The 27,052-nt window shown below is 42.8% G+C and overlaps 1 protein-coding gene across 5 annotated transcripts in view; it reads right to left on the minus strand.

The window, feature by feature from the left end:
* The window catches only part of trps1 (trichorhinophalangeal syndrome I), a 115,696-nt gene that overhangs the window by 83,093 nt on the left and 5,551 nt on the right, over positions 1-27,052 (minus strand). For all 5 annotated transcript variants that reach the window (XM_075449083.1, XM_075449079.1, XM_075449081.1 and 2 more), the window contains exon 2: positions 12,136-12,622. In XM_075449083.1, the coding sequence (XP_075305198.1) occupies positions 12,136-12,148 (13 nt within the window). In that variant the 5' untranslated portion in view covers positions 12,149-12,622. The remainder of the gene's footprint in view (positions 1-12,135; positions 12,623-27,052) is intronic.

The raw sequence follows: 27,052 nt of genomic DNA on the forward strand, positions 1-27,052 counted from the left end.
GAGGCTGAAAGTCACAAGGAAGAACGTTTTGGTGAGTCATGTCAGCTTGGGTATCATCAATGTTCATGTACATCGAACATGACCCACAGTCCACTTTACCGTGAACACTGTGAGTCGCAGCCAATTCCATGAAGAACTTGAAGAAAAAAAAAAAGGTTGCCCATCCCGGCTTGATTCTAACTTTAGACAGTGATGTACGTTCTTTTCTCTTTATGTTTGACAAAAAGCCAGCACCCATTATTCACCGATACATGGCACCTTAGTGTAATTGGCTTCTACTCCGGTAGATTCACTTAAGCGTCGGATTCGACACCCACACTGAAACTGGAACAAACTCCATGAATCAGACGTGTCAACTTTCATGCGACAGCGTCGGCGCTTCCAGATTCTTGGAGGCATATTGTAGACAGACGTGTGCTCGGGTCTGCACGCTTTCTAGCGCGACTCTGCTGCTTCTGCAAGTACATTTCTCTACCTCTATAAGACGGGCGCACACGCTCGCTTACTCGAGGATCCTTGCAAGTGTGTGCTCGGTTGCACAACTGTGTGCTTTTGCATGTGTGTGCATGCAAGCATGTCAGCCAGCGAGTGAGTGATTGTTCGCAGAAGCTTGTTAACCTCAGAAGTCATTACCACAGCTCCGAGGTTTATGCCAATTAGACAAAATAAACGACGAGCGAGGACTAAAACAGACAAATGAAAAATCAAAAGACGGGGGGGAAAAATGATTACTGGAGAAGAAATTTAAGTAATTATTTTCTCCTGGTTGAAAACAATACGTTTGCCCTCAAGACAGATCTAAGTGGCAAAAGCAATGGCTGAGAAGAAAGCAATAATTGGAGAATAATAGAAAGTGATCATCAGAGTGAAACATCATATCAGGTCCATTAATTCCTGATGCAAGTGGAGGCACTCAAGGACTGTGGGAAAGTTGACAAAGACCAGAGGAAAAACAAAGTCCTAGGAGACGAGAGGAAGGATCAGTGGCAGCACCTGCGTGCATCAGCAGCGTGGGTATTTATCGATTCCAAAATGCACCTCGATGTTGACGAGGGGGATCAAGCACTGAAGCAGCGACGGAGCGTAATCGAGAGTTAGCCCTTTTCATACTCGACCGAAACAAAACACCAAAATAAGAGAAGCAGAAGAAGAAGAAGCAGCTTCTATGCTGACATTAAAGTGATGCTTCTGGGCGTTATATCACAGAAGAAGATGAAATCTGGGCTCCGTCTGTTAATAAAAGCATAAACCAGATAAAAAGGCGCACGGTGGCCAAAACCTGTCTCTTGAAAGTGTATCACTGATGTAATACAACTAATATGAGGACTTACGTTAACTGTTTTCCGCAACCTCCTTGAACAACCCAACTAATCAATCAAGCATTAGCAACTTTGCGCACCAAGTCCAAGAGAGGGAAGGGAAACATCAAATCTGTGGCAGCTTTCGGACCTGAAGCTCTACAGAAATGTTGAGTTGTGGAGAACCGTGTTGGAGCCAGTTGTGTGAGCGGGCTCGACCTGGACTCCTCAGTCAGAACTAGCTTAAAAGCCATGACAAGAGATTCCTGGACTTCTGTAGACTGAATCGTATGTAACATAAAGTATGTAAAATCAGACACTGGCATTGAGAAGATTAAGATTTTTAGACAGTTGTCTTGATCTTCTTTTTAAGAACTAATCTGACAAGGGAATTCAGACTGATCTGACGGCTTATATTTGTTAATAACAATGTAGCTACGAGCAGCGGTGGAGTCATCTAATGTCGCATGGCATCGAAATTGAATTGAACTTCTCCGAATGCCCGGGGGAAATTATGTTGTCACGGTGTTAATTAAAGAACGGAATATTTACCGAAAGTTAAACCTGATAAAAAAAAAAAAAATCAAACAGGCAGACAGTCCCGTCTCCTGGCGCAAATATTTCAAACGGTGAAACGTAACCTCATCAAATTGTGACGCGGGAAAAGATTCACAGCTCGAGCATGAACGAGTGAGAATGAAGAGGGGGCGACATCACTGATCTCATGTTGTCTCCCCCTCCTCCCCTCCCATTTTCTCAAGACATTTTTTTTTTCCTTTTGTTTTTACAGCTTCACTCTGGACAGCCCAGTCCACTGTACACACACGCACACACACACACACACACATCCATACGCACGAATACAAGAATCCTCACACACATACATGTTCCCATACACACGGACCCCTAAAGGGGCCTTTTTTCCACATTGGGCCATATGGTGCAGACAGGCGCACGGAAACCATTCTCTAAAAACAACACACAGTCCACGCTTAGAAAACTGCTACATAGCTACACACACACACACACACACCCTTCCCCTCGCTGTCTCTCAGATATACACGTGCGCACGCACACTCACGCGCGTCAGACACTTAAAGCTGCTGAATGAATTGCCGCCTTGTTCCGTATTGCACTAATGGCAAGCAACCTGCTTTGGAGATTACCACACACACATGCATACACACGAAGAGGCTTAGCATTAAGCATTCTAGGGCACTTATCCATTAGAGAGGCTAGATGTTTTTCTTCAGTCTAACAGTAAGTATTCAACTTAATATTCCAACAGAGGCGGTTATAAATCTACTCCGCGAAGCACCTGGCCTGTCCTCGAGAAGTTGAATCTCTTCAGCACTGCAGGGTTGGAGATGGACTGGTTACATTGGCTGATATAGTGGCTATTGTTTCATGAGTCTGGCATCGGACAACTGCGCTGTCAACATGATGTATCTATCAACAGCTGGCTGCTGAGCTCACAACGCTCTGAAATACCAGCGAGAAATAGATGAGGTTCGGATTTTCGAACTAATCTAAAACGTTGCAGGAAAATGCGTCTCATATCAGGTATTAACAGCGACTAGCCGCCGTCCGTTTAATAATACGGGGATAATTAATGGGGAGAGATTATGCGGATTGATGAGTGTCGTGCCGTGACCTTTATGAATCAGCGATCGCAATCAAAGCAGACAGTTTGAGATGTATGTTTCTGTCTCGTCTGCAGAGTAAATAACCGTCACGGCAAAGGGGATGACAAGTAGGCCCCTCTGAGATTTACCTTGACAATTTAAAAACTGCATTAGCCCGCGAGGGAATCACCAAGCCCGATGAGTCCGATTTCACCAAAGTGATCTGTCCTGAAGCTGAGCCCCAAAAAAGCAATGACAGATCCATAAGTCGGCTTCGAGTTTGTGTCTCTAAAATTGCTGACTTTCTTACAATTTCAGCCACCTCAATTTACTGTGTTATTGCAAAAAGAAAACAAAAAAAAAGTGAAAAGAAAGATATTTTCACAGCTGTATTTTCTCTGACAGTAGCTAAATCCATTTTGTTGCCAATCTCTCAATTTGCTTTTATCCTCTCATAGCCAAAGACACAGCAGGTCTTCCGATAATCTTAACAATGTGGAACTTATCATGTTTCATTACAGACAATTGGCCCTGAAAGGATTCAGGAGTCAGAATCAAGAGTGTTTGTTATTCCTGTCAAATGCATCTGAGGGAGTCAAAGCAGCTGGAGACAAAAAACGTCCACTTTTTCAGGTTGATTTACTGCCTATTGATTGGGGGGGGGGGGGGATCAAATAAGTGGCTTCTGTAAAACAGGATTCTATGAAAGAGAACAGTGGGTCTCATTTCAGTGAATGGAAAACCATCAGGGAAGAAAAAGGTTCAGAATTTACTGCAGCATCTTAACTGTACGCATATATATGTGGCAATGTTCCCAGTATATTCAAGTTAGTCTACAGTAACAGTCATTTACATGTTAATTTAACTGTTTAGCACTTAATGTACCCTTTGTCATGAACTGTTGTAGTGCTGCAGTCCAAACTAATACCATTAGCTGCTGTTGCTTTTGCAGCATGAGGTAGTGTTCTATATTCTATCCAGTGTTGTCATTATAAGGAAAAGCAGAAAGAAAAGTGGTCATCTAACTCTCTCAGAAGCATTCAAGTTAAAGAGATGTTTATAGTGAGACACAAACATGACTTACAGCTGGAAGAGGTCGTAAGTTTTCGGCATCACTGGCAGAAATTCCCGAACAACATTATAGCTTTTTGTATTTATAGTCAAAGACAAAACTAGACTTGTGCACCTCCTCTCGTTCTTTGAAACAGCACTTTGCAGGTGACTGCAGGTCACCACTACATGCAAAATTCAAGTAATCTGATCAAGTAAAAGCACTTTGAGCTGAGCCAACTGGTGAATTTGATCCGGCATTGATGATGAACGTTCCACCCAAAATCTGCTTGTAATCCCCGCTGCGGATTGGTCAAAACTTCTGTTTATATTGCACGGAGCAAGGCTGATTTCCTCATTGTGAGCTTCTGCATTCGAATTCATTGCAAAGGAACATCCTGCCTTAAGCCTGATTCTTACTCGGCGCAACCGCGCAACTGTTCTGGCTCGAGAACCATTAATGACGTCATCGAAAGCGCCAGCCCCTTCACAGTTCCTTCAGCTCATAAGCGCAGTTTGCGCCGAGTATGCGTCACATTTGCAGTTCTCTCCAGACCAGCGGGCGTCACTGTTGAGGAAACAAGCTGAAGAACCGGATTTGTGGGGTCACGTCAGCAGAGGCTGGCACATCTGATGCGGATGCGGAATGAATTTACTCTGGGTGTAGAACTGTGTATGTATCTCAGAGCTAAGCGGCTGAGGCAAAAACAGAAGAGAAGGTGGAATGTTCGTCCTTTGCAACAAGACGAACTTTGTCAAACGTTGTCAAACATTGTCCTTTGGGACAACGTTGTCCCAGTGTAACTTCATAGACGTGTCGTACAGATGTTTGTAGAGGCGCACCCTCTCGGTCACCGCGGTCTCTGCAGTGTTCATGTTTCCTTTCTCTTGGTCAGCTGTTTCCGGTTGAGCTCGCGCGAAGTCAGAAAAAAAGTTGTGTGCGCGCCCTTGCGACGCGCGAGGATTTTTTAGCTTGCGACCGGGGGCGTGGCGGAATTTTGGGTCACGTGACCGTTTGTGCCATTTGCGACCAGCTAGTAAGAATGGGTCAAAGCGAGGTTGCACCGAGTAAGAATCAGGCTTTAGCCGTCATGACTTCAGCAAATAATGTATGGACGTGTTCAGCCGTAGCACACAGAGCAGAGAAACTACCGGTACAAATTTGTTTCATTTATTCTGTTGGCAGCCTCTTATCGCTCCGTTCTTTTGACAATTTTGTGCCCCTATTTCTCCATAGACCGGCGGTCTCTCGCCACTAGTAACGCAGTCAAAACAGCAGTCTGATGGGCAAAATCACTGCAGCATGGTGACTGACTTGGTTGCATTGTGGCTTTGGTGGGCACCTGGATATGGAAAAACTACCAGTTGGAACTATCTCTGAGCCCCCGGTGACTGTTTCATTGTTCTGGAAAGTCGTTCTTTTCCTGCCAGGCACCATGGCTGCTGTAGCTGGTCCTGCTGGCTTCCAACTGCACCACCGTCGTTATCCACGAGCCCCTCAGCTCCCAGCAGCGCTGTCTGGATCATCCCGCATGGTGGTTCTGGTAGCGTTATTTTGAGCCTCTGCTCTTTCTTATTTTTGGTTTTCTTTTCCATTTCATAAATGGCAAGCCACGTATGGATTCTGACAGCAGCTACAAAATGTGAAGCAATCCCTAAGACTCCACCTTGTATGTTAAACTGTGTGTGGATTGAACTTGTGAAAGTAACTCCAGTTGGCTACAGCGACACAGACGACTTCAGCAAGCAGCCGGGAAAGGCACGTCATTCCGATGACTAATACATGGTGAAAGACGTGTCATATCAGCAAACCTTGCCTCCGGCTAAACCTATAAAAAAAATCCCAGTGTGCCTTTTTGTCAGTATGAGCAGCCACAGTAAAGCTGACCAAGCAGTAGTTTCTGCATTTCACACAGGGCTGCGACTGCAGAGTGATTTCTCCTCCCAGAAAACTCCAGGAGCAGCGCACAGCTGTATAGATCACCGGCATATGGATTAAATGAATACAGTCTGCGCAGAGCTTGTTAACACTTGTTCACTGAGCTACAACACAAGCTTTCTGCAGCCAAACAAACAGCACACACCCACATCTGTGCATACTGACACAAGAACATAGATGGAGGCCACACGCACACGAACAGGATGGTCACGCACAGGTGAACAGACTAAAAAAACAACAAGGTCACCAGTCCAACAGATAAGCATTTTAAGAAAGTCTTCAAGCATGAAGTTAGTGATAAGAACTCCATTTATAGCACCTTTACTAAACTTATGCAAGTTTGTTTAAACATTTGGTGTGTCTGAGTGCAAATCAGGCACCCACCCAACCAGTTCCTCTGTCAGCAATGCTCAAATGTATTGGACTCATACTCTCATGTACAATGAAGCATGATTAAAGAGGGATTATATAACTTCAATATTTGCACTTTAGTTTTTTTTCAGATACAATACGTATTATATGAAGCGTCAGGCTAATTCTGTGCTTTATCAACACTAGAATATTGAACAATTAGTCAGGTTGGGTGTCGGTTGAACCAATTTTAATCCGATTAATGGATTTTTCCTCAGAAAGGTTGGAAAACAAAAACCACACCGTCAAGATTTACTGGGCAACATCTCACAATCCATCTTTAATTTGTGCCAACATGTGATCTTTAGTACAAATAAATTTGCATATTTTCACTGTGGCTGTGGAAACAAAAGCAATTTGTGTTCAAATTTCATCTAGTCAGCATTTTGGTGGGATTATCAAAGAGAATGTTCCATTTATTGGAGAGCAATTATAGACTCCTTGTTATAGAATAGAATAGAAATAGAAATAGAAATATACTTTATTTATCCCCCAATGGGGGAAATTCAAATTCGTCAAGTAGCTCAACATTTTTTTTTAAATATTTACAATGATTGAATTAACAACAATAAAACAATAATATTATGACAATACTCCGCTGACTGATCACACATCACAGAGCAATTGAGAGGCAGATTTAGGTTTACGACACTGAATTTAGGTCCAGGTCAGCTCAACACTGAATCTAAACGTGAGAACAGTCCAAATTGGTGCTTTGGATCTTCTTTAACCAGGGTGAAGAAAAAAGCTACAGTTAGCGGCGCTAAGGATAGCTCTGAGGCACAAGTACACCGGTGAATTTTCTCAGGGTTTCGAACGGGCATGCACACACCTAGGCCAGTGTAACAATGCATCATGAATTTGACAGGACTTTCGCAACTATTCATGCCAAAGTAAAGCTGTTCTCGACAGACCAGATTTTTTCTACTTGGATAAACTTCTTTACAATGTTTTGAAAGATTTAAAGACGCTTAAAATTAATCATTATGCAATGTCACTTGCATACAACTTAAAGGCGAGTTCTGCGTGGGAGCCAATACCAATGCTTTAGCATAATGTTGTACAAATGACACTGACAGCATATTCAAATTTCTGTGAAATATTGAAGCCAATCGGAAGCTTTTGAAACTCTGCATCGGGGTTTTTTTGCTACCCGATTTGGAGCAAATGAACGAGGGTATGTGGTGTCATCGGCATGTTGCCGTACTTTGGGAAGAAGAAGACAAACAAGAACAGAAAAAAATGGAGACACGTCTTCAGGAATCCTTTCCAGCTGGGCCCGTTGTGTATTGTTTTTTTCCATGTCTCCAGGTTTTTCTCACATTTACTCTCTTGAGCAACATGTTCGTTACATCAGAACAGATTCGAACGCGGCGTGTGCCTGATTATTACACCCAAATGTTAGGTTTTGCAGCTAATTGCTGAGAAAACTGTACATAATATACACCGGTGGTCATCCCATCCTTTATCCAAGTTATTACAGGCAACGCCATCAATTAACAGCTAAATAGAGACTCTGTCCTGCTCATTAATTTGTAATGTCAAACTGATTTAGAGCCCTGCTAAGTGTTAACTGAAAACAGGCCAAAACCACTTTACCATGAAGAGAGAGTGAGATAATACAGTGTGATGACACAGTCATGTTTGTTGCCTATATTCTGTTCTTATTAAAATGTGTGACACAAGCAGACACATTCAGCTGTTCAAACAAAAGCTCCTGCAGAGGATGAACGCACATCTGTCGCTTTGATCTTTGATTGATTCTGTGTCCTTTAAACCAGTCCATCATTAAAACACTAACAAATTAAGTCATTAATAGCAGTGACAGCCGGCGACACCTCCTTTATGAATCTCTTTTCTGCACAATTAATAGGCCTTAATTGGAATTAATTAGAACTATTTTGTTGTTTGGGGATTTCAGAGACAGAGAGACAGACCTGCTGTGCGCAAGGACGCACGTGCGTGCACGCAATAGCCCGCCGTACAGAATGATGTATGGGAATGTCTCGCTGTCCCGCGCACACACCGGCACACAGACACAAAAGTTGTGTGTGAAAGCTAACAGCAGTGCACCCTGCTGTAAAGTAGCAAAGAGATGAGGTCATCCCACTCTCAGGGAGCTACCTTCTGACCCATTTTGTGCATATGGGTCAACGAGTAGTTTTTTTTTTTAAGTGTTCGCACGTCTACTGAACCGGGCTCTGTTCTCCCTTTTCATGCCTGCAGAAGAGTCAGGCCGACACAAACACAGCACGAAGATTACATAAAGAAACGGAGAAAGTTCTACTGACAGACGGAGAGAAGGAGCGCACTGGGACTCACTGCCTCCGAGGAGCATAACTTATATGTGGGCAACTACATCACAGGAACAATCTTCTGAATGTTTCAGCAACGTGCATGTTTGTGTGCAGCATAACCGTCAAAACTGTCCCGCGGGACTGACTGAACCGTCTCAGCTCTGCATTCCTTCGTTTTACACAAAAAGAACAAAAACGCCACCCAAATCCACTACTAATACTCGTGCATCAAAGACTATGCAATACCACAACACACACACACACACACACAAGACTGTCTCCATGAACATGTGTATACACAAACACGCAGACATAGTTGGACACACACAATCAGAAACCACGTCTAAAAGCAACAAGCAGCTCAAAGCATTCTGCCCTGCTGAATAACATCACCATGCAAAGCCACTGCACCACATAATGAAAAACAAACACACACACGCACTATCAGCGACACACATTCACTCGCACTCAAGGAGCCAAGAGGAGCGGAGTATTTACTGACATATGGATGGAAAATTCTCAGTTCTGAGGAGCATCTCGACGCTAACGTGACCGACTGACTCCGCATCAATACAGTAGAGGATTTGAAGCCGACACAAAGTCACAGTGAGGGATCAATAGTTGGTGAATATTCGGGTCGCGGCAACGCCAAAGAAGACGAAGAAGAAGCAACGCAGAGTGGGGAAAATCATGCTAACTCACAGTGATGTTTTGGGTAGCTGGAGCTCAGCAGCGAGTGATTTAAAAACATCTGACATCTGGGGAAAAAAAATGTATTACAGCTTAGAGCGTGAACTTGATATAACACTCACCGTGTTTAAAAGAAAAAACCCGTCTCCTGAAAGTGTATCAGTGCGGTAATACAACTTATGTGAGGAGCCAAACGTCTGGAACCTGGAGGGCGCAAACCCAGCTTCCACTAATCAGTCAGAAACTAATGAGGAGCTGTTGACTTTGTGCTCCAAATCTAAGAGAGGGAGGGGAATCGTGAAATCCTTGACAGCTTTAAGAGCTGAAGGTCTACAGACATTTTCAGTCGCAAATAACCGCGGGTTCTGCCAGCTGTTAGACGTTCTGCTAATTCCCTGCAGAACCAGCTCCACCTGCACTCTGCAGCCAAATCGGACCCGGCAAACGAACCAACAGACTTTTACATTAACATAAAATAACTAAATACAAAAGTAAATTCAGACTGGTATGACTGCTTGTGTCCACAAATAAGAATATAGGTGTGAAAGTCATAAAGTCGCATAGTAATCTAAAGAAGAAAAAAACCCACTGAGATTCAATTTAATACTTATCCCAGAGGGAAATTAAGTTGTTGCATTTTTAGTTAAAAATCTAGAATTTCATCTAAAGGAGCTCCTCTCCTGGCACAATCACCATAAAAGAAAATCGATATGCATATTCAGATGTCTCAAACTGTTAATGAGCCAACTGTAGTCTAATCGTGAGCCAAGCAGGAAAAATTCACAAATCGTTAATACAAACATGAATTCATACAAACAGTCCAAAACTCACAACCCAAGGGTTGTCCATTAACTGTTCTCCATGCTTTTCCAATTAAACCTCGTTTCATCGGATTACTTTAACAACCCTCCACGTTTTTCTACAGTTTTGTACAGCCTTGCTGGTAGGTTTTCGGATTATCTGGTGTCATGAGTGATGTGTCTGACTTTTGTCACAGCATAAATCTCATCGGACTGGATGGAAATTTGACACATGAAACGTCCTCTGCAGAGCACAGTATCCCAGATATTTCAGGAACCTCGCTGCCAGCAGGTTTCTTTAACGAAGTGTGGAGCGAAGAATGAAAAGAACCCATAGAAACAACAAAAAGTGCATTTGTGAAGGTACACTCAGCTCAACTACGGACAAAACGAAGCGGGACAACAAAAACACTAAATCTATTTAAATGCGTTTGTGCCCGGTTAGCTGACTCCGATGCACAGCATTGCATTAGTCCAAATCCAGCTGAATACGGTGTTGTTAGCATCATATGCAAACTCACGTTCTGCCTCTGACACATCCAAACAGCCTCACCCACACACACACACACACACATACACACACACACACACACACACACACACACACACACACACACACACAGAGTGATGGAGAGCTGAATAAAAGCTCTCAGAATATTCAAACCAAATTATGCACAAACTAGTTCTTGATTTACATACACACATGGCTGTGGACAGTCGGAGCATTTAAACAGAAACTATAGACAACACTTATTATGATGCGCTCCACACCACAAACCACTGCAGCTTTGCTCTCACACTTACATAATAACCTCAACTGTACACGTTTGCATTTCCTGTAGTACAATAACCTGCATGCAAGTCATCGGATTCTTAAACGTGTGCAGCAGCACGTCGGTTCAGAATACTTAAGACATCTCCGACAAAGCTGAGCATTTAACTGAAGAGGACAAAAATGTTCAGTATTTCATCATCATTTTGTTCCTTTAAATCACCAGTTTACGTAGAAATGCTGCCTACTGCACTTCCTTGCAGCTTCCTTGTATCTTATCCAAACTACAGGCAGTCAAAGTTTGCAAATCTAAATCATTTTACTCTCAACAATTACATATGTTGTTAGAGCATTTCATCTTAGCCGATAAGCTCCTACTTTGAAACTTTTTCTAGGTGTGAGAAACTAATGCGCTCTGCTAATGAAGCTCAGTGTACTGGAATGCAAATGTCTGCCTGTGAGTCAAGTGTTCTACTGTATAACGTCAGAGGCCATCTCAGACTCTTTCTGAACGTGAGTACTGTTCCCTCGAACAGTTTTCCACCTTCACACGCAGCTCGCAGCTCCACACGAGACCACGGCGTACCGGTAGCAGCTCGAGGCAAAGCGAAGTCATTTCCTCCGACCGTGATGACTAAGAGAAAGTTTTTCACCATGCTTTGTTGCTCTGCATCAAAAAGAAAGCATTTCATCAACAGTCATTTAGAAAAACTCTCTCCTACGCACGCTTTTCGGTGCGGATCGGCGGAACGGGCAGAGTTGAGCGTCGGAACCTTTTGTCTTTCTTTCAGCTTTACAAAATCACTTTACAAGCACTCTCGTGTTTGCTTTAGACGTTCAAACCAAATCGAGAAAAAAACACACATGTTCGTGCCCATGCAAAAACACACACACTCGCACACACACACACACCAAAAAGATACAAAAACAAACAAAAAAAAAGGTTTTCGCTGCACCCTGAATCTATCACAATCCAAAATATAATACTGATAGAGCACCAAATGCAAAAAAATTCACATCCATGTTAGGTAATGCTGAACAGATTCATTTTAATAAACATATATATTCATATTTTGCACTAAAAAGCACTGATTAAACAGCAGATTTAAAATGTTCTTCCATTATTTTGTGTTCCAGTATTTTTTCCCCCTCATAATTAAGGCCGTAAATCTGTGGCAGTCGACACACAAGCAAACAATCGCACTGAGGGATTAATGATGAAAAACGACTGGATTAACGCACGTGTCGCCTACCTCTGCAGATCATCAGGTTATACAAACATTATGGCTGACTCCCGGCTTTGGCATCAGCTCTGTTTAAGCAGTTCGATTCAACCCCACACCGCAAACGGCCCGTCCAGCAGCGCAGGTCGGCCCTCTGTACTCCACAACAAGGTAATGGAAAGCAGAGACCAGGTGTCAGCCCCGGTAACTAGTATCCCTCCATTTCTGTCGGTGCGCGTAACTCCTCACGGGCTCGTGAACGTCGGAGCATAAAGTGTCCCGCTTCTTTGACGTGTGTTTAAAAAGGTCCTCCGCTACGAGGAGCATCGGCTACCTCGGGTCCGGAGCTCCTCCGCTCAACAGCTGGGCTTTGGAGCTTTAGGTTTGATCAAAGGTTTTTGTAGATCCAAGTGAGAAATGTTTTTTCAGGATGCCCGTTTTGCTGTCCTTCTGTTTCCTTCCCCCAATATCTCTTTTTCAGCTGTGGTTTAGGGTCTCAGTTGTCACCTTTTGCAACCTGGAAGAAAAAAAAGAAGAAGGCCAAAAAGAAGTTTAGCGCAGATTATGCAAGAATTACTGGAGAAAATTACAGCCTGCAGCGTTTCTTCTGTAGTTCAGATTTATCAAATTTGACAGGTTGATCAAAGATGTACCTAAAAACATGGGAGTACCCTGCTGAGACTTCCAAAATCTCTAAATGTACAACTCTATTTTTAGTCCGATCTGACAGATGGCATCGCCCTCCACGAATAAGCGCAGTTTCAATCACAACCATCACACGTCAAGGAAATCTGTTTAAAACCTTAAAAAATAGTATTTTCTTAAGTTTCTACAAAATCTAGGCCGAAAATCGGTGAAAATGTGAAAGTGTGCCTTATTAAATGCATTGCGCTCGGTGCATCTACACGAAGCAACTGTGCATGAAGCATCACCAACGCATTGGTAATATTCGCTGCAGAGAGTTGCCGTTAACTGGTGACTTAAAAAAACAAATATTAAAAAAAAGCAGCTCCAGCCTGCAGCAGCAGTCGGTGGCAACGGAATCCAGTGTTTCAACTTCTCCACAAGTTAATATTCGCACAATTTCAATGCTGATCGCTGCGAGAATACGAACAAGGCGGTTATAGACGAGTAAGTTCCAGAGATTTCCATATCCTATTTCCAGTGGCTGCAACCGTTGACAATTATGTTCCCTTTTTTTCTGTGATCCTACCATTAAAAGTTAGACTCTTCGGTTCTCAGTTCCCCCTTTTGTTGCCTCAACCGCAAAAATTACCCCACCCCTCCCACCGTCTCTCTCTCTTTCTCTCTCTCTCTGTGCCACCCCTTCTTCTTCTTCTTCTTCTGCTTTCCATCCATCCGGACTTTGCCTCCTACCGCAAATCTAAATCCGAGTGCGTATTTATCCTCAGCCAGCTTCCTTGGGACAGTGACGAGTGTGTGCACATGTAGGTGTTTGGATCGGGTGTTCAAATGCACTCAACAGCCCAATTTTACAGTCTACTGTTTTAAGTTAACACACGACGTGCAGCAGGGCCAGTTTACACGTTCCAGATTGCCTGGTTCACCTGTGGTCCCGACCACATCCACATGCAGGTCTAACTTTATGTGGACTACAGACAGAAGACGAACACACTGGGACCGGAGTGTGTCATTTAGAGACAAAAAAATAATAATAATGGCTATCTGCTGTTTCAAAGAGACAAAAAGGATCGCAGGCATAAGAAGCAGAGCACATTATGAGTCATTACTGAAATTATGAGTCATTTCATGAGGTTCCTATCTAAGTAAAAAAACAACAACAAAAAAAAAAGAGTTGTGTCATCGTGGATAAAAACATGTTTTTGAGAACAGAGGAATAAACATCTTCCAGGTGGATATTTGGAATGAAACCGTCCCACGTCCCCAGGTAACCTTTGAAGCAATTTGAGCCAGCCCAACGTCACGTCTATGAGGAATAAAAAGGAAAACTAAAGGCACAAAAAGATTGCACTCGTGCATTCGGATGATTCTTCCAGGCTGCAATATCCCGATTGAGAAGTTACGCATACACAGACGAGCTTCCTGTTGTTTCAAGACCAACCGCGTAATAATAATAATAATAGAAGCTTTTAGAGCCAGGAGAGAGTGAGAATGTTTTCTTAAAACAGTGAAACTAAAGCAGAAAGAAGAAAAGCCGAGAACAACTTACTCATTAGCGGCACTCACAACAAGAGAAGAAAAGGGGAAGAAAAGTGAGTGGAACTAAATATTTCTGACTCAGTCCAACTCCTGCTTACTCATTCCCTCAATCACCATCTTTCGCAGTCTCTCTCATTTTATTTCTGTTTTTTTCCCCTTTATTTCTCCACAATGACTTATCGCGTGTTTTTTTCCTTCTCTCACAAATGCAACTCCCATTTTCACATCTCACGTCCCTCAGCTTTAAACCTTCTGTCTCGCTTCTCCTCCCTCTCTGTCTGTCCCATCAATCCATCACTGAGCTCTCTGTCATTTTTAAATACTTCTTCTGTCTGTTTTTCCAACTGTCATTGTGGCTGAGATCGCCCCCCCCCCACACACGTCCCCCACCACCACCACAGCCACCACCCCCTGCGCTCAGACCCCCCTCTGTGAGTGTGTGTGGTCCGGTCCGACTATAGACCGTTACATTGTCCCAGACAGGTTGGACTGCGCCACTGGCCTGCAGACGAGGGGGGGGGAGGAGAGCGAGGGAGGTGGAGAGCGGGGGTTCCTAGGGAATGTTTGTTTTTCTGTTTCCAATTTGGTCCAGCCCGAGGAACTCCACACTCCGCTCTGTCTCAAACACACCATTCATGACGGCCTGACGTACATGATTACACACAAACACCCACTCAGTTACTCTCAGCGCGCTCCCAAGCACACACACGCACTCGTATGCACGTACCCACACACGCCAAGCAGCCTTACTGCCTCCCGAATACACATAAACATACGTGCACATACATGTGCGTGAGCACCGACGCGCACACATGCCCCTCTAATTGATTCTAAATAATCTAAACCATGCAACATGAGCCCTTTAATCTGCCTTTTGTTCTTTTCTTTTATTGTTTTCTGATTTGCTATTGCTAATGCCATTCCAAATGACATGGTGGTCAAACTAATTCGGCTCGTTTTCTTCTTCCATTTTTTCTGGGATTTCTTCCCTCTCCGTCCCCGGGAAAATTATTGTCTTTGAAAGGCCTTTTTGATGTGTCTCGCTGCGTTTTCAGATGTTATGTAGAAAGAGTTAAGGTCCATGTTCCAGCGCTTAAGAGCACAGAGGGTACATTGTTTCATACTCAACTAAACTGTTCCATCTGAGTTGGATCATTTCGGCAGTTTTATTGCATGGATTTTGTTTTACTTTTCTTTTTTTTAAATGTATTTATGGGTTTATTCATATAAAAACTGACACAGCAGCACGGGATGAACTGTACGTGTGTTTATAGCCAGAACGTCTTCTCAGCGCAGGTCCCTTAATGGGCACCGATGGATGAAGCTGTCATTATGTTACAAAGTCAGTCTACAAGTGGACTGGCCGGCAGACAGATGTTCTGCTCATTTTTTATCTTTTTTTTTTTTTAATTAAGAGTTTTGTTCTAAATTAGACCAATCTGACTCAATTTGAATGGAGAGAAAATGGTGTAATTCCCTTTAAGAAACCCTCACATACAATAATCTTGGGTTTATTTAGTTTTGGGTTTTTTCCTTTGCATTTGAAATTCTGAAAACAAAATGTTAAAACGTGTAAAAAAGATAATTTACTGAATTTTAGACTAACCTACGACAGCTATGTTTTTGTTTTGTTTTTAAAACCATAAAATGTATTAAAACTATTCTGGTTTTGTGCTGAGCCTTTTTTTTCCCCTTTTAATTTTGCTTTCATTCCTAAAACAATGAGAAAACGCATCCATGTAAGGTTATTTACTTTTATAACCGTGGAAACGTTGCTTATTGAGTTTGACTGCTTTTCATGTTTGAAATGTCAAGAGCAGGATAGCTGAAGTGAAGTTGCAACCCAACTTTGTTTACTCTGGAAGCACAAGCAGAAAGGCTAATGTAGCTCTCCTTTTGCTGTCAACTGGTCACGACTGCAGCGAGGATTAAACATTAAGCTGATGGGAGGTTAAAAAGCAGGCAAACGCAACAGGAAAAGGACGTTCCGCATTCCCGATTTAAACAGAATCTGAAATCCCGAGAAGCACTGAAATGGAATTTAAATCACTGCTTAAAAAAAACTATCAGCCCATTAATATCATATACAACACAGAGTTTTATCCTTTCAAGACCAAATGTGATGCTTGCATTCATCTCTCTCAGATTAGGATGCAACTTGGATGCATGTCATCATTTTCAGGGCACATTCAGACCGATGACATGGACTTAACATTTACTTCAACCTACAGAAAGCCGAGGAAACTGAGGCATTTCAACTGTAAAACTAGCTCTGCAGTGCAGTAAGGTTCCCTGATTGTGGACGACATCCTGATGATTCCTGTTAGGATCCCACTGGCATTGGATTCTGGCTGGTCTAAATGCCTGGAGTGTCATTCATGATGAGAGCCACAGCTGTTATCCGCTGGGCTGAAAGCTCCTTGAGATAACTTCAAAATAACAATGAATGCATTTCCCACAATGCACGTCACCATCCTCGTTTGTTTTTTTTTTTGGCAAATCGTGTCAAAGTCTTTCATCGAGATGTAAAGGGAGAAGGAGAATTACCCAAATATTAAAACCCTGTCCTAAAGGGATAGACACGCAGAATTGAAGAGTTAAACTAGAAGATAAAGTGCCGCGTTACTTTAAAAGTGCTCCTGTCCAGATTTTCGAGGCCGATCGCCAATCACTGATCGCAGGTAGCGATATCAGTATTGGTATCGGTATATAAGTATTCAACTAACTGATGAGAAGCTACGATGAGTTGACAGCAGCTGATTTACCGTGAGGCAACATTTCCATCGAAACACCTGCCTGTTGAGCAGCCTGTTCCTGGTTATCGGGGAGAGCCTGGAGCTAAATGACAACAACATATCAAGGTAAAGTGAATCACACTGCGTCCCACCGATTCAATGATCCCGAATGATTTGCAGTTATTCAATTCAAGCGAGAAAAATGAGAGCTGCGCCTGTATCCCCAGTGTCAAAGAAACAAAGCTCCAGCAACGCCGTTCGATGTCCATACGCTGGCTAGCGTACGTCTGTCTCGGGCTTCTGACTGCGCGCTTAAAGAAAAAACAACAACACACACCGACTGTCAGACGTAGGTTCCACATCGTTTATGACGGATTAACGCTTGTTTGGAAATGTTCATTAAACCTGTGATAACACAGGGACATGCAGCCAGCTCCAACGATGCCCCACCTGGCGGTGCGGGGGGGTCTGCCTGCTGCTTGCGGCGCTGACATTATCAGGTGAGGGCGAGGGGTTTCATTTTTTGGTTTGTTTACATTATTTACTTGATAAATAATGCGAGAGTGGGTCTGTGTTAGAGTTTTGTGTCTGAGAGAGAAATAACTGACCTAGATATGAAGCCTCAATAGCTCAAAATAACAAAGTTACCTGCCTTAACTCCAGTTCGGAGTACTCACACTGCAGATAGTGCAGCTCTCCTCTCCACTTAGGACAAAAAGAAATAAATGAGTAAATAAAAGAAAAGGAGAAAACACTGTCTGATCAGGCTTCTTAGTGGCCATCGATCAAATCATTTAGGACAAATACAAGCCGATAACCATTGGTGCCCGATCGATCAGAGCCCCCTTACAGTGCCTGGGGAATAAAAAGAATATTCTGTACTAGTCCCGTCTTAAATCCAAGGTACCACTTTCAGTCAGGGAGTGAAAACTCTGCCCGAGGAATTATCCGTTTCTGACCGACTGACGGAACAGTAAAACAGTACGGTTTTTAACACCCAGCTGGAAAATACTCATGGCTCCCAGAGGACGACGCGTCAGAGAAACGGACCCGACAACTGAGCAGTCGAGGAGCAGCTGACACTGACTGCTGATGTCAAACAGGCAGACGGAACACACCGAGTGTGGATTTATTTCAGCTAATCACTCAAATTCACAGTTTGGATAAAAGTTCAGTGCAAAAAAAGCAAAAAAAAACAACTCAGGTCGTGAATCGGTTGACCAAACATGAGCTCATAACAAAGTGAGCTTTACTTTTATTGTAAAACTGATATTTAAGGATTTCTTTCCTTTTCTTTTTTGCAGGAAACTTGAAATCTAGACCATTCTGAAATCCTTTTTTTTTCAGATTTTCTAATTAAATAATAAACTAAAACATTTGGCAGATTTATTACATTACATTACGATCATTTTGCAGACGCTTTTATCCAAAGCGACTTACAATAAGTGAGTTCCACATCTGTAGGCAAAAGAACTTCAGGTCACAAGAAATCATAAGTGCATTTCCTTCCAAAATCAAACAGCTAAGAGCATAACTAGTGCTAGAGTAAGTGCAGTAAGTTAGGTACCTAGACAAATGGGAAGAATTTAGAAAACAAGGACAATTTAGGAAACAAATAAGTGCGTGAGAAGCTAGGACGAAAATTATTAATCATCAACCCGACAGCATCTAATAGCACTCATCTAATTAAGCACATGTGTACATGCGCCAAGGAACGCACAACCACAACTTTCTGTGCTGCGTTTACTATCTGTGTCAATATCTACCGTGGAGAGTTTGCTCTGACTCACACTGTCTGCACTGATCTAGTTTGCTGGTGAGCTGCTTTGCCGGCTATCTGTGCGCCAGCTTAAAGAACAAGGCAGAATCCACTTTATCAGTTGTGTTGTGACACAATAACAGAGTGCTTCTTTGTGCTTGTGAAAATCACTAAGTAAGCTTGATCAACCAGCTCTTTCAGCAGCTTAGGTGAAAGTTGAGGGAGTGGTCCGTCTCCTGAGCGCTGTGAGCAACGCCCAGAGCTTTCAAGTTGGGGCTCTGACACAATGCCACCCACCCGTACACCAATACTATTTACAATACCAGTTTTGTTAAAATACTGACTAAGCTTTAGGCGTTTAACAGTGTTATTAAAAGTCACAGATCACATCCTATCAATCTCAGTGTCTTTCGGTGGAAAATTTTTACGTAACGTACTTCATGAACAGAACTAAAAATTACTCTTTTGTTCCTTTATTATTTGCCGTTTGTTGTATTATTAACTCTCATTCAAATTTAGAAATGAGTCGTTTTAGATCACAATAACTAAATAAACTACAGATGTGTCTCTCCACGATTTGGGGGGGGGGGGGGTTGACACTACTGGCCCCAAACATTGCTAGACTTCAAGAAACAGGTGTGAAGAAAAACCTCAGTAATTACTGGTAAACGCCTGCTGTGGCTGGCGAAGGAGACAAACTTAGCAGCCACAATCAAGGGAGTACTCGCGTTTGCCTAGCGAGTGGTGTTAATGTCTCGCCTTTATGTACAATTGTAGCCGGGAACCATGAGCTGCATAAATCAACACGGGACTGTTGATTCTGACCTTGCTCTCCACAGCTAAGACTCTCATACATCAAAAATAATGGAGAACAAACTCTGCTTCAGTGGTGGTTGTAGGAGTAATGGAAGGAACTAGTAGCTGCATAAATCAACATGTTGATTGTTGACTCTTGCCTGGCTGTCTTTCCCCCAAAAATACGGAAAACAAACTACACTTCTGCCAGAAACAGACACACACACACACACGCACAAACATCTCACCAGTCTGCTCAAGTGTGCCAGACATATCTGATGATTTTAAAACACACACACGCACACACCCCTGTGTGTGCGTGTGTGTCACGGTTTGGTTTCTCTCTGTCTGGGTAAGCTCAAACATTACGTCAGTCACACACACTGAACCACGCACTCACTGCGACACACTTGCCACTCGACACGACTTTTTTTCTCATGCGCACACACGTTTTCCACTCCTGGAGGATCGGACGTTTCCTGCAAGCGCCCGGCCCCGACGGGAAAAACGTCTGGACAAACTTAAGATGCACACGCACTCACACAAGTACACACAGCGGAACATTTTCAAGCCACAATGTTGACATTATACTCCTTTCCAGAGCCCTTCTATCTGCACGCTGTCCAAGTGAAGCAGCGTGTCCCAGTTGAGCACTATCGGGAATCAACACAGAGACTTTTCGGGGCCCTCGAGATGTCCGTGTAGGGCTGGGCTCCATACAAAACTGGACGCAAATCAAAATTCAAAGCCAAACACGATCATTCTATCACGGTGACTCACTCCAAGCTCTTTAATGAAGCATTTTCAGAACGGACACTCGGAGTAAGAAGCGTTCACTTCCCGAGAATTCTTTAGGAAAGTTACAAAACTGACCTGGTGTCTGTATGCCAAAGTGCTGTTCATTTTCCAAAAGTGTTGCAAGATCATGTTACAGATGATGATGCACCGATCACTTGCAAAAAGGGGAGAAAAACTAACTCATAAATGCCCTGGAGCCGTATCATTCCTCACATAGTCTAGACTACAGGACAGTTTCCAAAAAAAAATGTATTTAAAAAAAAGACAATATCAGAAAAATGTTTCTCACAGTTTTTCAGACACGCATCGATCAGCTACAACCTGTGACCGCTCAGATTTACATGAGAGCCCACAGCAACATGTTTTTTTTCCAAGAATTCAAACTTTCCAAATCAATGACCTGCACATAAAATGTTAAAATGAGGCCTCTTTTTTTTTTTTTTTTTTAACCATAGTCAGTTAGACACCGAGCTGCAACCTATAAACCTATGCAACGAGGCCAAAAACAGCACATTCATTTCACACGGAGAAGGTCCGATAACCAGGTGCACTTTAGAAAGTTCCTTCAATTTGAAATTTTTGGGGTTTTTTGTCGTGAACAATCACACAAATCTTTCACTGGGTAAAATGTCGTAAACTGTGAGCACATTTCCATTTGCAGTTCTTAGAAACGAAAGTAAATCTGTTCACAGTAAGTGGAAAGTGATCTGAAATGTGCTGGTCAGAGCCTAACACGTACGAAGCAGGCAGGTACGACAGAGAGGCTGGAGCCGCACGGCACACTGATCCTGCAGGCTTACGGGACTGTATCGCACGGGAGGGCGTTAAACTGCACATTGTTCAGCAATTTTTGCACGATCGTCACTCGTGCGTTTCCACTAAACAGCAGACTCACTTTTTTGGCCACCGGTCCCAGCTCATCTTCAGACATCTGAGATCGGCCAGGCTGAAGAAGACTCCGGCTGAGCACACTTTTGGAGAGGCTGTCCTGAAAAATCTCTAACCGCACGAGTTTCACCATAGTTTCCTTCGACTTCTCCCAAACAAGACAGTGGGGACAACAGCGCTGACATTTTTAAATGGGATGGGAATCTAATCGGAACGCTTAAAAAAGAGAATTTGCAAGAGAATGAGGGAGGCAGAGAGAGATTCCTACAGCCAGATGAAATCAGTCTCTTAAAAGAAAAAGGGAAGAGGACAACTTGAGTGTGAAGCACTAAAAAGCCCAAAAGCCATGTTGCAGAACAAACGCCATGCCCCCCACTGTGCTATTCCACCCACAGCAACACACACACACACACACAAACGGGTGCACTCTCACACATAGGCCTGAGGTAAATTTAACTGTCAGCCGTAAAGTTTTCAACCATAGCAAGTGATCTTTGGCCCCTTTTCTCGCCCCAGTTTCCCTCCTCATGTTCATGCAAATGAGTCTGTCCTTCTGTTGTCTATCCCTCCTTCCTTCCACGTCTTTTCTTACCCCATTTCCATTCTCTTCTTCTTGATGTGAGGCATCCTTATGTCAATTATGGTCTCTTTTGTTTCACTTAATGCGTTTCCTTTTTCTTCCTCCACCAATCAGTCTATCATTTTCTTCATTCCTCACAGCCCAGCGCTAACCAGGAATGCCTCTTTATCCTATTTTGCTTATCTCCCACTTCCTACCTTCCAAGAAATGAAAAACTACCCTTTCCTCTTGCCTCTATCAGTCCATTCTGGCGTGATCCCCACCCCCCGATTACCCCAACAGACCCACACACACTTCCAACTGTGGGCCTCCGACACCCACCTCTTCTTCTCCCTCCACAAAGGTCTGAAAGACCCCCAGATGTGTGCCCCCTTAATTTCCATTTCAAAAAAACAGAACCATCTCCCTCCCTCCATCATCCATCTATCCGTGCAACCACTTTTTCACACAGAGGAGACTTCAAAAACACACTGTTCCAACGCTTATCAGAGCGAGGACTTTTTCAGTTTTCAGACAAAGAAAAGAGAAGGAAGAAGTCGGCCATAACACACATCACTTATCAGACCGTATGACTGTTAAACACAGTCTGCTTTTAATGATATGACAACACTTCCTCTTTTAAAGACACTCATAGAAAAAAAGAAAAAAAAAAACATGCTGACCATCAAGATTATTTTTACCCAGAAGAAGAAATTTGCTGATGGAAACAAATCTTTTATCTCTGTGAATCTCCGGTCTCACAACGATGGTTCCAAATCAAACTGTGACTTCTGAGGAGATGAGCACCTTCTGTTTTTAACGCTCCCACTCAAAATAGCTACATATTCACATGGATCCTAACAATAAAATAAAGCTTCATTTAGCTCCATTGTCACGCAGGGATATCTATGACTTGTGGAAAACTTATTGGAAAACACGAACTGGGGAAAACGTGTGTGGTGTTTTGACATCTGCTTCGTAAAGCTGACATACTTTGGTAATACAGCCGACATGAGCCGTTTTCCCCTTGATGCAATGTCTGCCACCCCGAGGGAACACAGCAAACCTGACTTATCATCCAAGAAGAAACAAATTTGCCCTCCGACTCTGCGAGACGGAAGAGACTCGCCAAATCTGTGGAAACTATCTCAGCAAAGGATTAACGGGCTTATTCGATCGTAGAAACCCAGAGTTGAAGATTTCGGAGTTGCTTTCGCAAACTTCACTGGTAGAGCAAGTCGAGTAGCCATTATCATATAGCTATCAACAGTATACACAGTACTGAGACACTGGCACTGAAAAGATGCAGCTTTTATATTCATATATAAAACACATGCTTTTTAAAACATTAAATGACGAGGGGATTGAGACTAAGATGTTCGGACTGCTTGTTTACTCATTAATGAAAAGTAGACAAGCGCAGCTGTAGAATAATTTAATGCAAGACATTGAGAGGCACTGAAATGTTTCGACATTATCTAATAAATAGCAAACAAAATGATGAGATTAGATCGACATTAGATGGTAACAGTGTCATAAAAATGAACCAGAGGCAGTTAAGTTGCAGTTTAGTCGCCGTGGAAACTTTGGTAGCATCGTGACTTTCTTGGCGAGTATGTCAATTCAATTCAATTCAATTCAAAAATACTTTATTAATCCCCCGAGGGGGAAATTACAATGTCACCCGTTCATGAAAAATATAAGAAGTCCACCGTCGGAATAACATGCCCTGACAAAGTAATAAATTGCAGGTTCAACAACTGATAACACATTTTTGTTATCAGTTCATCCTACGATGACTAGTTCCTTGGTGATTCCGCTCGTCTCTGAAGCCAGAAAACCCGAGCTGTGAACCAAACTTTTTAAGATTCCATTGAATAGAAAAATATGCACCAGAGGCCCGTTTTCATTAGCTGGTGTGGAGCAAATGAAACGGCCGCAAACCGAGAAGAAAAACCTTGAGGAAAATGACACAAGCAAAACCAGCAGCCGATAATTCCTGCGATAAGTCAGGTGAGTGAAATGTTTGCTGTTTCCGAACAAAAGCGGAAAGAAACTCAGACGTGAGAAAGGAAGAAATGATGAATAAGGTTCTTGTTGTTTGACAAACTAATTAGTCGCTCCAGCTAAAGAAGACACGACATTATCTATTTTTAAAATATGAGGGACAATAAATACCGGCTTCGCATTATAACATAGCAGCTCTGGTTAGAAAAATCATGGCAATCATCAGAATTAAAAGAAAAATTTGCAGCTCATTAGCTCGCATTAAGCACTCTTTACTGTTGTAAGAGAAGATGAGTGTTTATGTGGTTTGGAGTGAAACCCTGAGTGCATCCGCTCAGACCGTTTTCAGGGCTTCTAATGCCCAAAGCTGCCGCTGCTGGATTATTTTAGTGTAAAAAATTAAAAAATTTATTAAAAAGCTCTAAGAGCAGGTGAGACAGCTGGCTTTGCTTCAGATTTGGGAAGAAATGTCAGGCCAGACACCCAGAGGGTGTCACATCTCCCCCGGTCTTTCTTCCTCTGTGTGACAGAGCGGCCAACCAGGGCTGCGCGAATAAAATAACCCAACATGCCCGGCTTGCTATTCACAAACGACCTTCCTAATTCCGCTCTTAATCTCCGTTTCCTCGTTTTCTGCAGTTGACGACCAGAAGCAGACACAAAATGCAAACAAGTAAATACTACAAAAGCAGAGACTGGTGTGGCTACTTGCTTTAATAGAAATGTTAGTGGCCTAAATCTCTGTTTTAATTTGACGGGACGCCATAAAAAAGTCTGCCTCTTCTAACACACACACGCACACACACACACACACAGAGGAAACCACACACTGACAGAGGCATGCATGCAAGCGCACAGACTGAGGACAAAGACTACTTTGAAAAGTTACTCAGCCGCCAGATGTTTTAGCCTGATCCCAGACTACAATACTAATGGGGCTGTCGCTACATGTGCGTTTGTGTGTGTGAGCACAGACCAGCGGCTAAAAAAGCAGCAAAAAAACGAGTCCAGTATATCAGTCGATGTAGCAATGACGAGGCGAGCTCTACACTTTTAATAATGAAACAAACGGCTCCATATTTCACTCTACAGCACATGCAAAACACACACACAAAAAAAAACTTGATTAACATAATAAAATGCTCATTTTTACAGTTGACAGACTTAAGACTGTGGGCACATGTGCGTGCGTGCGTGGATAACTAAGAGCATTTCACACATATAAACACGCCCATCCGTGAAATAAAGTAGCATTAGCCAGTATTAACGCTGTGCCACTGCAAGGCATGCACAGGATAAAAAATTGCACTTGGCAACAGAAAAGTGTGCCACGTCAACCATTGTAAGCAGTATGATTGGGGCCGAGAAGGAGCACAACAGCAAACAAACGTTGGTGTGTATTTACACTTGAAACGAAAGCTAAATGCAATCTTTGAGCGAGCAAATGCGCCGTTTTGACAGTGATTACAGTGTGATCAGGCGCACCTAACCCCAGCAGCCTGTCTTGCATGGCAGTGAAAATGAAAGAGAGATTTAGAGATAAAGACACAACAAGAAAAAGGCCCTTGAAGGAGCCATAAAAAAGTGAAGCAGATATAGGAGGGGAGCGCATCAGAATAGAAACATGCCTGCGTGTATGCCCGTGCAGGTCTTTGATTTGACTGTTGACCCAGCAGACAGTTAACCTTCAGTACAGAAATAAACTATAAGTGACTCAATTCAATCACAAGCCAGCAGCACATTAGATAGATTTGACCTCAATGAGAGGAGATAAGTGCCAATAGACTCTTAGAATAACTAATAGGCACCTATCAACAAGGCTGCACTGTCTGCAGATAAGTGCTGACAAATACCGCACGCTAAGCATGAGATGACAGGCACGGATAAACAATCACAGCGGATACGTATCAATGAAACATACAGAGCTGCAGAGGGCCGAAATCACCTGTGAACAGCACGGAAACTCTGATGTAGCTAAAGCGGGAGCTGCTCTGCTCTGCTCTGCTCTGCTCTGCTGCAAACAGATTTGTTGGTTAAAAAATGTAACGCTCAAACCATAAAAAAGTGGGACAAACTACAGCAAAACGACGACTGGAAGCGTTAATTCACAGCAGGTAATTGTCCTAAATGCATGAAATCTAAGGACAATTCCCTGGCGAAAGGATCAAGGATCAGATTCCCTGAGTAATGTAAAAAAGAAAAGAAACGAAAAAAAGTTGAGAAAGGTCTCTCCGCATTTAAGCATGCAGTATTCGGGGGGAAAATGAGCTCTCCCCATGTGCAAAGTTGCACAGCCGTTTTCAGCCTCAACACGAGGAAGCTTACAGCACAAGTCAAATTCATGCCACTGTCACATTTTCCGTAGTTCATTTTCGCTGGTGTTTGTGTGTTACAATTACACGTGGGGCTTTGCTCACGAGTGCACGGAAGAAATCAGAGGAGAAACACGCTCTCGACAACACGAGTTTAGATCAGTTTTGGTCCTCATCACACACTGGATGACGGATTAGTGCACCAGAGAAGTACAAATCTTTTTAAAGTCAATATTACAGTTAAATATGCTCTTTAAAAGTCATTGTCAACAATTGCCGAAGTTCTTATGATGGTTATTCTGAGTTGAGTGTTTTTTTTACATACTAATCACACATAAATGAAGACATAGCCCACGAGCTTCTGTTGTGACAGTTGCAAGTATAATTGGTTCATTTCACCGAGAGCCATAAATAATTAAAAAAAAACAATCATCAGAAGAGGATCTAAACCGATTACTGAAGGATACCTCAGCGCTTCACCTTAAAAGTTTTTTCCAATGCCATCTTTAAATATGAAACAATTAGGGTTTCACCGCCTAGTCCCACAAGAAAAAAAAGACTAATTCAAATGACAAAGCTGCCGTGAATCAAAGTTAAGTTTAACTGTCGGTGCGTTAAAAGATGGCTCTCATCCCAAAGTGAAATGCAGAGTCAGTGCAAACACAGGGCTTCAAACTTTCCGAAGCATTCAGAGCCCCTGAAAGTCTGTTTCTGTTCACACAAATCTTATCAGGCATTCTGGACTTAATTCATTCCGTCTACTCAGTTTCAGGATAGTCACTGACAACCGATTACTGGAAATCTACTAGATTTATTTCCAGATGACACCTTTTTTTTTTTTTTTACATATGCAAAAATAATCATTCTAACCTGCAACACCTGTAGCTACTCTCGGGGGAAAAGGTGGGAGTTT

Source organism: Odontesthes bonariensis, chromosome 18 (genome assembly GCF_027942865.1).
Source record: "Odontesthes bonariensis isolate fOdoBon6 chromosome 18, fOdoBon6.hap1, whole genome shotgun sequence".
Taxonomy (NCBI): Eukaryota; Metazoa; Chordata; class Actinopteri; order Atheriniformes; family Atherinopsidae; genus Odontesthes; species Odontesthes bonariensis.